The sequence below is a fragment of the Mesoplodon densirostris genome, chromosome 5, assembly GCF_025265405.1.
Source record: "Mesoplodon densirostris isolate mMesDen1 chromosome 5, mMesDen1 primary haplotype, whole genome shotgun sequence".
In the NCBI taxonomy this organism is placed as follows: Eukaryota; Metazoa; Chordata; class Mammalia; order Artiodactyla; family Ziphiidae; genus Mesoplodon; species Mesoplodon densirostris.
This window is the reverse complement of record NC_082665.1, coordinates 105,405,530-105,416,361: the sequence shown is the minus strand read 5'-3', so window position 1 is coordinate 105,416,361 and position 10,832 is coordinate 105,405,530. Positions and strand designations below refer to the sequence as shown.

Here is a 10,832-nt window from a genome sequence, read left to right as displayed (position 1 = left end):
ATATCTGCCACCAGTGTGGCATGAATGGGGCCCTGAATGCTCAGTCTTCCTCGCCTGGAACCCTAGGGCCATCCCACCAATCTTCCTGTGGACACAGGTCTGGTTAGAGTCTGGGCCATTCCAAAGGGCATTCCAGCTCCCACATGGCTAGACTAAGGTCTCCTCTGACATGTTCACGTGGGGAACCCGACGCAGTCCAGACACTGGACTGGGAGAAGAAAACACTTGGTGACGGAGGTGTTTTTACTGTTTTCTTCCTTTTTGGGGGGGGGGATATTTATGCGGAGGGGTGGTTTGGGACGGATCTAGCGCCTCAGTCCTAGCCCTTCCAAGCGCCCCAGCTGCATAAGTTATCGGCCACAGCTCTTCCCCTCCTCGAGACGGTATAGACACGGCCCTGGCCATCGGACGGCGGAAGGAGCGCGTAGGAAGCGGAGGTGGTGTCGCCCGGCCCCCCACCCGCCGGGCGCGGCGGGAGGATGTCGGCGCGCGCAGCGTGTGCGTCGCCCCTGGCCCCCCCCCCCCCCGCGCCCCCCGCCCGGGGGGACCCTCGCGCCCAGGGGAAGCCCCGCGCGGGGCGCCCGCCGCCAGCCCGCCCCAGTCCCTCCGCCTCCCGGAGGCCCGGGGCTGCCTCTTCGGGCCGCGCTGGGGCCGCCCCGCACTGCGCATGAGCGGGAGCCCGGCGAGCCCGTGAGAGGAGCCGCCGCCGCCGCCGCCGTCCATTCGCTGCGGAGCCGGAGGAGGAGGGGAGAGGCCTGGAGGACACCAACATGGTGAGGCACTGCGGCCGCCCGCCCCGCCGGCTGGGGGCCGGCGCAGCCGCGCACCCCCGCCCCGGCCGCCCTCCGCCCCGGGGCGACCCTGCCACCCCGAGCTTCGGCCCGCGGCCTCCGTCCAGCTCCCCGGCGGGGCTCTCCTCCCCGCCTCTCCCTTCCTCCTTCGCCCCTTCCCGCCCGGGCGCCGCTGCTACGCGAGAGCCGAGGAGGCGGAGCGGAGCCGGGCCTAGTCGGGAGCCCCGGGTAGTTTGGGGAGCGGGGAGCGGCCCCGGGTGCCCCTTGCTGGGCCCGGCGCGGCTAGGGTAGGCGTTGGGGCTGGGGGAGGGGATGGGGCAAAGGCTCTGTCTCTGCTCGGCCCCCACGCCGGCTCCATTGTGTCTGGCCGGGGACCGGGGTCCGGGGTTCCGGGTGAGGAGCCTCCCCCCGCCCGGAGCCGGGGCTTCCCCCTCCGCTCCGCCGGGGAGAAGGAAAGACTTTCCCGGCTCTCTCCTCCCTCCTCCGCTCCGGCTCCAACACCCCTCAAGTCTCCAGGCAGTTTTGCTTGGGGCGGGGTAACAGCTCTTTTCCTTTCTCCATCACCTCTCGATGCGCCCCGTAGTCCTGGAAAATGGGAGTTTCACTGGCCAGTTGGTGGAGGTTATATTTACCTCTCTACTGAGAACATGGGAGACCGCTGAGCTTGGGGGACGTGGGGGGGAGGGGGGAGTACGGAAGTGCAACCTGTTCTCATTTCATAAAATTAGGAGAAACAGACTTGCTACCTTTTGGGCACATATTTTATTTCCTTGGGGTGGGAGGAGTAATTGCTTTATTATGCCAGTTAAAAACCATTCGTGATGTTTAAAAAACAGTTTGTCAAGTTAGTGCCCTCTCCCTTTTTTGTTTGGAAAATGTCTTACAAGCTTGAAGACGTGGTATTCAAGTTATCTGTTTACATTTTGGTAATTATGTACCTGATTATTGGACTTTATGTTTTTCAGAAGCTATGTTTTAGTATTATAATCTGAGCATGAGTTGAATTCCATGCAGGTTACTGTATGAATAGACAGTGAAAATGATGTTCTTGTCCTTTTGCTCATGGGGAACATAAAGGCCTCTTTGAGGAGGGTGTATGTGTGTGTCTGTTAAGGGAATGCCCCGGTGTCTTGTTTTTAGCTGGTCTTATTTCTGCTGTATGACACTTACCTAGTCTCAGCCTCCAACTTGGCAGAATTTTGGTGTCTCGCGTATGGATATGTGGTTTAGTTTGCCATATATTCAAGAACTTAGGTTCTGTGGTAAGTTCCATGAAAGTTTACCATTTGTATTTGTAAGAAAACTTTGCCATAAAGTACAGGTGAATGTTTAGATTGATGTTACAATGTTTAAAGATCCACCAGGGCGGCTAAACAGTTTCCAATTTCTTAAGCATTTTGACGGTCATAGACATTACTCCTGAAGTTTCCAGACTCTTGGCTTGTAAGAGTATGCTTGAAGTAATGAAATGTAATTCCCCGGTAAACACTCTGAGAGCACTGAAATGTGTTCTGCTCATAATAGTCTCCAATCAGCATCATCCTCTGGAATCCAAAGTGTTGATAATGCTCATTACTTGTTACGAATTCAGGAGTCATGTGGTTCATATGAGAGTTCAGCTTGTATTGGAGCTTGTAAGCTTCTATCCTTTTACTACTATTAAATTAGCTGGTTTTGGAACTTAGCCATAACTATTTAATTACACTACTAATGACAAGATAGCGCTAACTTAAAACACTTTTTGTGGCTGAACTCAGATCATGTCACTAGAATTGTCTTGGTATGCTCTTGTTAGTTTGGAAACTAAATCACCATGGGCCCTAATAGAAGTTAGGCCATAAGAATTTCCTAGTTAAGTTTTTCATTGTAAATTTATTTTACTTATTATTTCTTGATACAATTTTGGGGCTAATGTTTTTCTGTGTGTGTAATGCAGCCCATTTCTAGAGCACATGTTATATTGTCAATTCTGGGGCAAATTTAAATGACAGGATATCTGAATATGTTGTGGAAGAAAAAAAAATTGTTCATTCAACCTACCTGACACCCACATAGAAAGGCCAAAAATAGCTCCAAAACTAGACAATATTCTGTTACCCCTGAAAACCTTTTTAAAAAGTGTTTGATTTCTGGCTTGTTTTCTTATTTGTAAGAGGACAGGATTTGATGATTTCCAAAGTTACATTCAGCTAAAAATTTTGATTTTAATTATTTTTCTTAGATGTGTGAGAAGTTTGTATACTATGTAACCTACTAGATTTTTGTAGACTCACGGCATCATAGAATTTTTAGACCTGAAATGGCTTCAGAGATCATCTAATTTACTCCTCTTCCCTTTTACAGAAGAAGAAATTGAAGATCAAGGAGGTTTTGAGGTTCAAGTTTGCAAAATTGTTAGTTGCAGAACTGAAACTAACTTTTCCTGGTTTTACTGTTTCCCCCAGTATTTGTGGTACATGTAATCTTTTAACTCATATGAAATCTAAAGAAATGGTTGAAAATTGGATTTGAAATTAATTTACTCATTTAAACAGAGGGAAACCCAAGTGTTATTAGTGAAAATGTTAAATAACAAAATTCAAATTAATGATTAAGGGTGTAAATTACTGTTTTTAATGTTTTTTTTTAAAATTATGTGGACTTATAATTTAAGATTATATTTTCAACAAATATCAGAGTTTGTAAGTCCAGATTAATGTAGGCCTGTTGAAGGTTGTCTCTGTAGAACTCGTTTCACATTGTTTTGCATATACATAAGTAATTAAGGGAGGGCCTTAATTAATTTTAATAATTATTTCTTAAATGCCTACCATGTGCCAGGCACTGTTCTAGGCACTGAGGATATGGATATACACACATGTATTTTTATATAAACAAACAAACAAACAAATAAATAAATATATATATATATATATATATATATATATATACATTCCCCCCCACACTGAAAAAATAAAAATCCCTGCCGTGGTGAGGGTTACATTTTAGTAGGGAGAGACAAATAATAAACATAGCATATATTTTTCTTCCTTACTATGTTAGAAGGTGTTAAGGGCTATGGGAGAAAAGCAGTGTTATGGAGGAGAATTGGGAGTGTTGGGGCACAGTGGATTTGGGGTTGCAAAATGGTGTTTGCACCACTGATGAAGTGGGTTTTGAGCTGACTAGGAGATGAAAGAGTAAGCCATGCACAGATGTGGTCAGAGAGAGTTTGAGGAGCACTGAGTCCAGTGTGGCTGGGGTAACGTGGGGGGAGAGGGGCATGTTGGGAGTTGGAACAGATGAGGTCTGAGTGGTAAGGAGTGGAGATGGGCATGGGTGGCTATTGTAAGGATGTTATTGTGTTTTTACCCCAAGAGAAATGGGAAGCCAGTGAAGGATTCTGAGTAGTATGATAGACTTTGTTTCTACTCGCTCATAGTGTCCTATTAAAATTATAGGATACATAATTATCTTCAAAGCAGTTTTTAAAGACAACTTATGCAGTTTCTGTGTGCAGAGTTTTGAATTCTGATTAAGATGACTGTCCAATATTCAGTAAAAACTAGTTGAACATCAAGTTTACCTAGCCATGCTGGTTAATAAAAACAACACAACACAATCTCTTTTGTAGATTGCTTTTGAGTATGTTCTTGTAGTTTGCATGTTTAATGACTATGCAAAAATCTGGGCCTTTGGGAAGGAAGAAGGACCTTAATCTTTACTGAGAACATACGTCTGCTAGTCAGACAATTCACAACTCTTATTTTATCTCCACTCCAGTTTGTGAGATAGGTATTGCTACCTTCTTCTAACATACCTGAAAAAGGAGGTTTAGTGTTTCTGAAGAGATGGCCAAGGTAAAGAGCTAGTATATGACAGAGCCGGGATTAGAAGCCTGGTCTCTGGTTCCAGTTTATTTACTCCTCCTCCTTTTTTTTTTTTTTTTTTAAAAAACCCAGCAAGCACCCCTTCTGTATAGGTGTGGAATTTTTGATTGGTTTCTTCCTTATATTGAATAGTGCCCTAGTTGTTTACATATCAAATCAGATGATCTGATGTAAACATTTAAGTAATTGAAAAATTAGAACTTTTTTGGTACATATGGTAAAAAAAAAAGTTGAAAGTAAAATTAACTTGTGGTTTTTTGGTTTTGTTTTTTAAGTTTTAAAAGAGCTGAGTTCATTTGAGTCAAGTGGCTCTTTTGATTTTGGCTTTGTAGGTTGGGTCAAGCATAATGAAAATCTGTGAGAAAGCCCCCTTTTAAATTTGAGTGTGTTGTTGTTTAGGTTGTGATAGTATTAGCCATGACATTTGATGAAGAGAGATAGTTCCAAATAGGATTCAGTTGCTTTGTGGACACAAACAAGCTCTTGAATAACCTGCTGACTATCTAGTTTACCTAGTCACTTTAGGTGTATACCCTCCACCTAAGAAAAAGCAAAAGCAGAAGGGGAAAATGCCACTGAATGTCTTTCATCACTTTGTTGAATCCATTTAATATGATTAGTACCTAATCATTTAGAGTGATTAGGCTGCTTATTTGCATTGTAAAATTTTAAGAGAGATTTACTTTTCAACAGTCCTTTGCTGAAGAACTCTATTGCATTATACTTTCGAATCCCTCAACACTGAATAGTGTTCAGCAACAGAGATTAAGTTGAAGTACATGGCCCATTCCTTTGTTATATTAGGATATTTTTGTTTCAGTAAACATTTAAAGCACTTACTTATTATACATAGGATTTTACCATTTCTAGATTTAGGACTTGAGTAGATACCAAATCTTAGAATTAGGAAATTTCATTTTTTGAGGATCATTTATTCTCTTTATGAAAAAAATATCCATGACTGTAGAATGCTAGTCATTATTATAAGTTCTTTAACTGTGGAACTTTAAAAATCTCATTTAATTCTTTATTGTTGTTGTTTTGTTTTCACCTCAGTAATCTTTTTGTTAATTCAAGATTTCTTTAGAAAAGATGTTTCTGGAGAGGAGGAGCGAATTTAAATTAGCTGCCTTGACTACTTGTTACATGTTCAAGCACTAAGTTTGGGAGAATCAGTTGAAAGACGATGGCTAACACAAGTATTGTAAGGAGATTATTTCTATCCCATTATCAAAGATAATCAGGAATTAGCAAAAATAACTTTTTAATAGTCAAAACAGTCTTCTGTAAGCCAGAATCAAAACATTTATTCCATTTACAGTGGTAGTCATCTTTTGAAAAATAATTCTGAGGGTGGGGAGGAGAAAATCCTTTAAATTTTCATTAATGGTATATTTTTTAAAAAACTTTGAGGAAAATTATTTAAAAGCCTACAAAACCAGTTTGAATCTTACAGATATACTTCTGAAATATTTTTTCAGGTGAATTGCCATTATATCAATATAAAACATAGTTGGGTACAATGTTTACACAGTATAGTATATTATTCCACTTTTGACTTAGAAGTAATGCAGCTCCTCTCAAAGAAGAGTTCATTGTAACTGTCATTCAAAGCGCAGGAAGTTTAGGGATGAATAATAAGACCCACAGGCCTACCATGAGTAACTATGCTGCAGATGATAATTTACATGAATACTGGGGGTTTGGGTTTTTGTTTTGCTTAATATTTGAAATTGTATACATTTGCTTATATTATCTGGCTATGACCTGTACATGTTTTTTCCCCCCGCTCTGGGTTTCAAGCCTTCTCATTGGAAAAGGAAACCCTGACTTTCAGTGCCCCTAATTTTCCACCTCTGTATAGTTAAAGCTATAGATTTTGGCCATCTTTTTAAAAATAGACTATGACAGGACTATAAACACATTTTTTTCTTCCTGATGAATTACTTGTCTTAAAAATAACCAATCCACCTCTTCTCCCCTCCCCCCTTCCCAAAAAACCCTGAAAGGAAGTTCTATCCTTAAATTAGTCTTTTAGTTAGTAAGGGAATGTTTAATTTGCAATTTTTAGTCAGAATGCAAATTGTTTACATTTGAAAGGGAAAAGGTCAGTTGATTACTTATTTAACTTTTCCATAAAAATAGGTGAAGAAATATTGTTCACAATTCCCCTCTCCCCCCAGTGCACACAATAATTACTCAGTGGTTGCATTTTTGCCCTTTTTGTTTTCTCTCTTACTTGACGACTATGTAGAAGAAATGGAAAACTGCATGCCTTGAAGCCAGGCACCAGGGTTTCATTTCTGGCTCTGCTACTTTTTGGATAAGTCTGTTTAGATAAAACGAGCTCTGAGGCTTGGTCTCCTCATTGCTAAAACAGAATCAGTGATAACCACCTTGCAGAATTGTTAATAATTAAATATCTAGCACAGAGTTGGCACACAGTAGGAGCTCAAATAAACGTTAGCTGCCAGTGTTGTGATTATGGTGGTTGTTATTCTTTCTTATTTACATAAAATTTTTTCTCTGGAGTATATTCTTTGTGGACTTGTAAGGAGTCCTTACTATGTCCTAGTTACAGTTCTAAGAGTTTAACTTGAATTAGTTCAGATAACCTTCACACCCTATTTACAAATGAAGAAATTGTAGCACAGAGATTAAGTAATTTTCCCGATGTCACACAGCAATTAGGAGGCACAGGTGGAATTAAAATCCTGCCAGTTTGATTTGAGAGTCTGCACTCTTCACCTCTCTGCTGCAGGTGGAAGGGAAGAGAATTTCTAGCTACTCCTACCTAGATTCTTAGCCTGGCTTTCTGGTAGAACTTTACCTCTAGGTGAAAGTCTTCTCTAGGAGTAGGTAGTCTGGTTAGTTGAATTGATTTTTCTTGTACTTTTGACTTCAGACCTATAATCTGTGAGAAGGCCTTTTATAGATGAGTGGTTTGGGATATTGGTAACATTTGGCTCTATCTGCTGAATACTATGTATCATATGTGGAAAGTATGATTTTCTGGACTTAAACCAGCTCTTCTAAATTTCAGATGAAGTTAAACTGTTAATCATGTGGTAAACACATGAGAACAACATACAGAGCTTTTTTTTTTTTTTTTTTGCGGTACGCGGGGCTCTCACTGTTGTGGCCTCTCCCATTGCGGAGCACAGGCTCTGGACACACAGGCTCAGCGACCATGGCTCACAGGCCTAGCCGCTCCGCAGCATGTGGGATCTTCCTGGACCGGGGCACGAACCCGTGTCCCCTGCATCAGCAGGCGGACTCTCAACCACTGCGCCACCAGGGAAGCCCAACATACAGAGCTTTTAATGAAAATTATGGGTGATCATTACAGTGTTTGATTTTTTAAACATTTTTTTTTTTTTTTGTGAAGTAGATTCATCAAATCCTGAGATAACTAGAATTGAGTTAGGAAATTAATTCCTTTAAAAATATAAAGGCCTTGGTGTCTTTTTTTCTGGAGTTTAGACTGAATTTGAAACTTAAGGGTGAGAGATTGAAATTTAAGGGTGAGATTCTATTCAGAATAATAGAAATAATGAATCTTAATTTTTTGCTTTTAAAAATGTTACCCATTAAAATTATTTTTATTTAACTAGAAAATAATTTTCCATGTTTATTGTTTTTCTTGATGGAAATACTTATAAGAGGAATTTTATAACTTTACGAGTTTTTTTTTTTTTTTTTTTTTTAAAGCTGTAGTTCCATTTATTATCCAGCAAACAGTAGGAGCTCCAGAGGAGGGGCCCAGCCTCGACACCCTCCCATTATTGCCATGGATTGCTTCCCCAACCTCGAGGGCCTAGAGGCGCTCGGCCTAGGGGGCGGTGGACCCAGCCCCGACCGCTGGGATGGAGCAGAGTCCAGATGGCCCTGGCCCTAGCACCAACTCATGAACCCCGACCCCAGGCCTGTCTACCGAGGGCCAGTAGAGCCCCTCTTGGAGCCAGGCCGACCAGACTCTGGGCTGCTGGGTCCAGCTCCAGACAGGCTGGACTCTGAGTCCTGGACCCCAGCCTGGCTGGACCCTGGGATCCCGATTCCAGGTTCCAAGTGGGGTGGACTTAAGTCCCAGACTCTGGGCTAGGCCCGGGGCCTTCAGGGATGCAGCGGGTAGCTGCCTTTACGGCTGAGCTTCTGGGCCGGGGGAGCCTTCTCGGGTCAGGGGCCAGGGCTGGAGTTGGGACTGGATTCGGAGAGGGAGTCAATGTTGGCAGAGCGGGAGTGGCAGGCCCAGCAGAGAATGACCCAGAGCAGCAGCAGCAAGAAGCCTAGGAGGCCGTTGCAGATGATGGCAGTGAGGACCCCCTGGGAGATGGCTGCCCCCATGCCATGATGGGCAGCACCCTCAGACAAGCACAGACTGAGAAGCTGCCTCGATGGCAAGGCCCATGCTGAGGCGGGACTCTGGTATAGCCGGCCTTCCAAGGAGGCTGTCCTGTCCACACACTCAGTGATTCCCGGGCAGTGAAGATGTTCACCTGCAGTTCCGAGCCTGAGTTGAGCCCGGTGGGAGGGTCCCGGGTAGCGGGATGCTGGGCGCCGACTTCTGTCGGGAGCCTGCGGGTGGGGGGCGGGACAGTGGGAGGCGGGCAGGGGTGACGTCCCCTCCCCGGCCCTCCCCGTGGCCGCTCCCCAGGGTGCAGCATTATTTTTTTATTATAGAGTTTTTCTGAATCCCTATTCTTCTATCACAGTAGACTTTGTAAGTTCAGTGGTCATACACTTGACTATATGATACTTCGCTACATCCAAAGTATTTGATTTTTTTACCCCAGATAAACTGTTATTTTATTTTATTTATTTATTTATTTATTTTTTGCGGTACGCGGGCCTCTCACTGCTGTGGCCCCTCCCGCCGCGGAGCACAGGCTCCGGACGCGCAGGCTCAGCGGCCATGGCTCACGGGCCCAGCCGCTCCGCGGCATGTGGGATCCTCCCAGACCAGGGCACGAACCCGCGTCCCCTGCATCGGCAGGCGGCCTCTCAACCACTGCGCCACCAGGGAAGCCCTAAACTGTTATTTTAAATGTAATTCTTAAATTTCTTGAATGGAAGAAAATTGCAAACATGCTAGATTTAAGTATTAATGTATATTGACAACCAGATTTTCTTTTATTTTGGAAAGATGAGTAAGTAGGTGCTTTTTACTGTTTAGATTATAGTAATAATAGTATTTCTAACTTTGGTAATCTTTGATGCAGTTATTAGCTTTCTATTACAAGAGACAGCATTTCTTTATCTCCCTCCCCCTCTTTCCTCCCTTCTTCCTTTCTCCTTCCCTCCCTTTTTACTAGAATTAAAAATAATCATGGTATATTCTGTATTTTATACATTTTACATACTTAATCAATATTGAATTTCCTTGAAAATTTGGTAATCTCCAGATAGTTTTCACATTTGAGTCCTGAAGATTGTATTGCCTTATCTTATTTAATGACCACTCTAGTTTGTTCCTTTTAAATAAATCTTAAATAGTATATACTACATTTGAGTGCTGAATCATTGTAGTTGTCATATGTTTTTGCTCTTAGGAAGATACCCACTGGGTTTGTAGTAGAAACAAAGACAACCCATCTGTTATTTCTTCCACCTCAGTTTTCTATCCACCCTCTCATCCCCTATAAAATAATTCTTTGCTGGTTAGATATCCTTTTTCTCTTCCTTAAGTTGATAGAAATTTAAACCTTTGAGCTGTACTCAGAAAATCAGAACACCTTGCCTGGTGCCCTCTTGTGGCCTGGGAAAAGGGGGTGGGAGTGTTGTAGCTCTCCTAAATAGGCTTGGGAAAAGGGCAGGTCTGTGTAGCCCACTCCAGCTTTCCTCTAGGACAGCCTTTGGGACTACAGAATTGAGTACACCCTCCGTAGTAGGAGAGCAAGTGTTAAGATTTATTCTAGGCACAGAGAGCTGACAGAGAAATGGTCAGAGTACATTTTAAGTACAAGAAAGGGGAGGGTACTTATCAGACTTTGCAGAAATGGAATTGCTTATTACTACTTGGCCTAGCAGGAACTCAGACTATCAGTTCTCTGCAAGGTATCACTCATTAGCCTCTGTGGTGTTGGAAATGGGTAGCTGCAACCCTTTTTCTTAAAATATATTGATACTGCCCCATGTACTGGAAATTTAAACCAGTTAAAATAGTTTCTATTTG

At 43.0% G+C, this 10,832-nt stretch overlaps 1 protein-coding gene and 1 pseudogene across 1 annotated transcript in view; one reads left to right on the top strand and one right to left on the bottom strand.

Annotated features, from left to right (window-relative positions):
* Window positions 1-618: 618 nt before the first annotated feature.
* DCUN1D1 (defective in cullin neddylation 1 domain containing 1) overlaps window positions 619-10,832 on the top strand; it is a 32,072-nt gene continuing 21,858 nt past the window's right edge. The window contains exon 1 of the mRNA XM_060099190.1: window positions 619-773. Coding sequence (XP_059955173.1) covers window positions 771-773 — 3 coding nt within the window. The 5' untranslated portion in view covers window positions 619-770. The remainder of the gene's footprint in view (window positions 774-10,832) is intronic.
* LOC132491341 (adropin-like) lies at window positions 8,774-9,004 on the bottom strand (annotated as a pseudogene).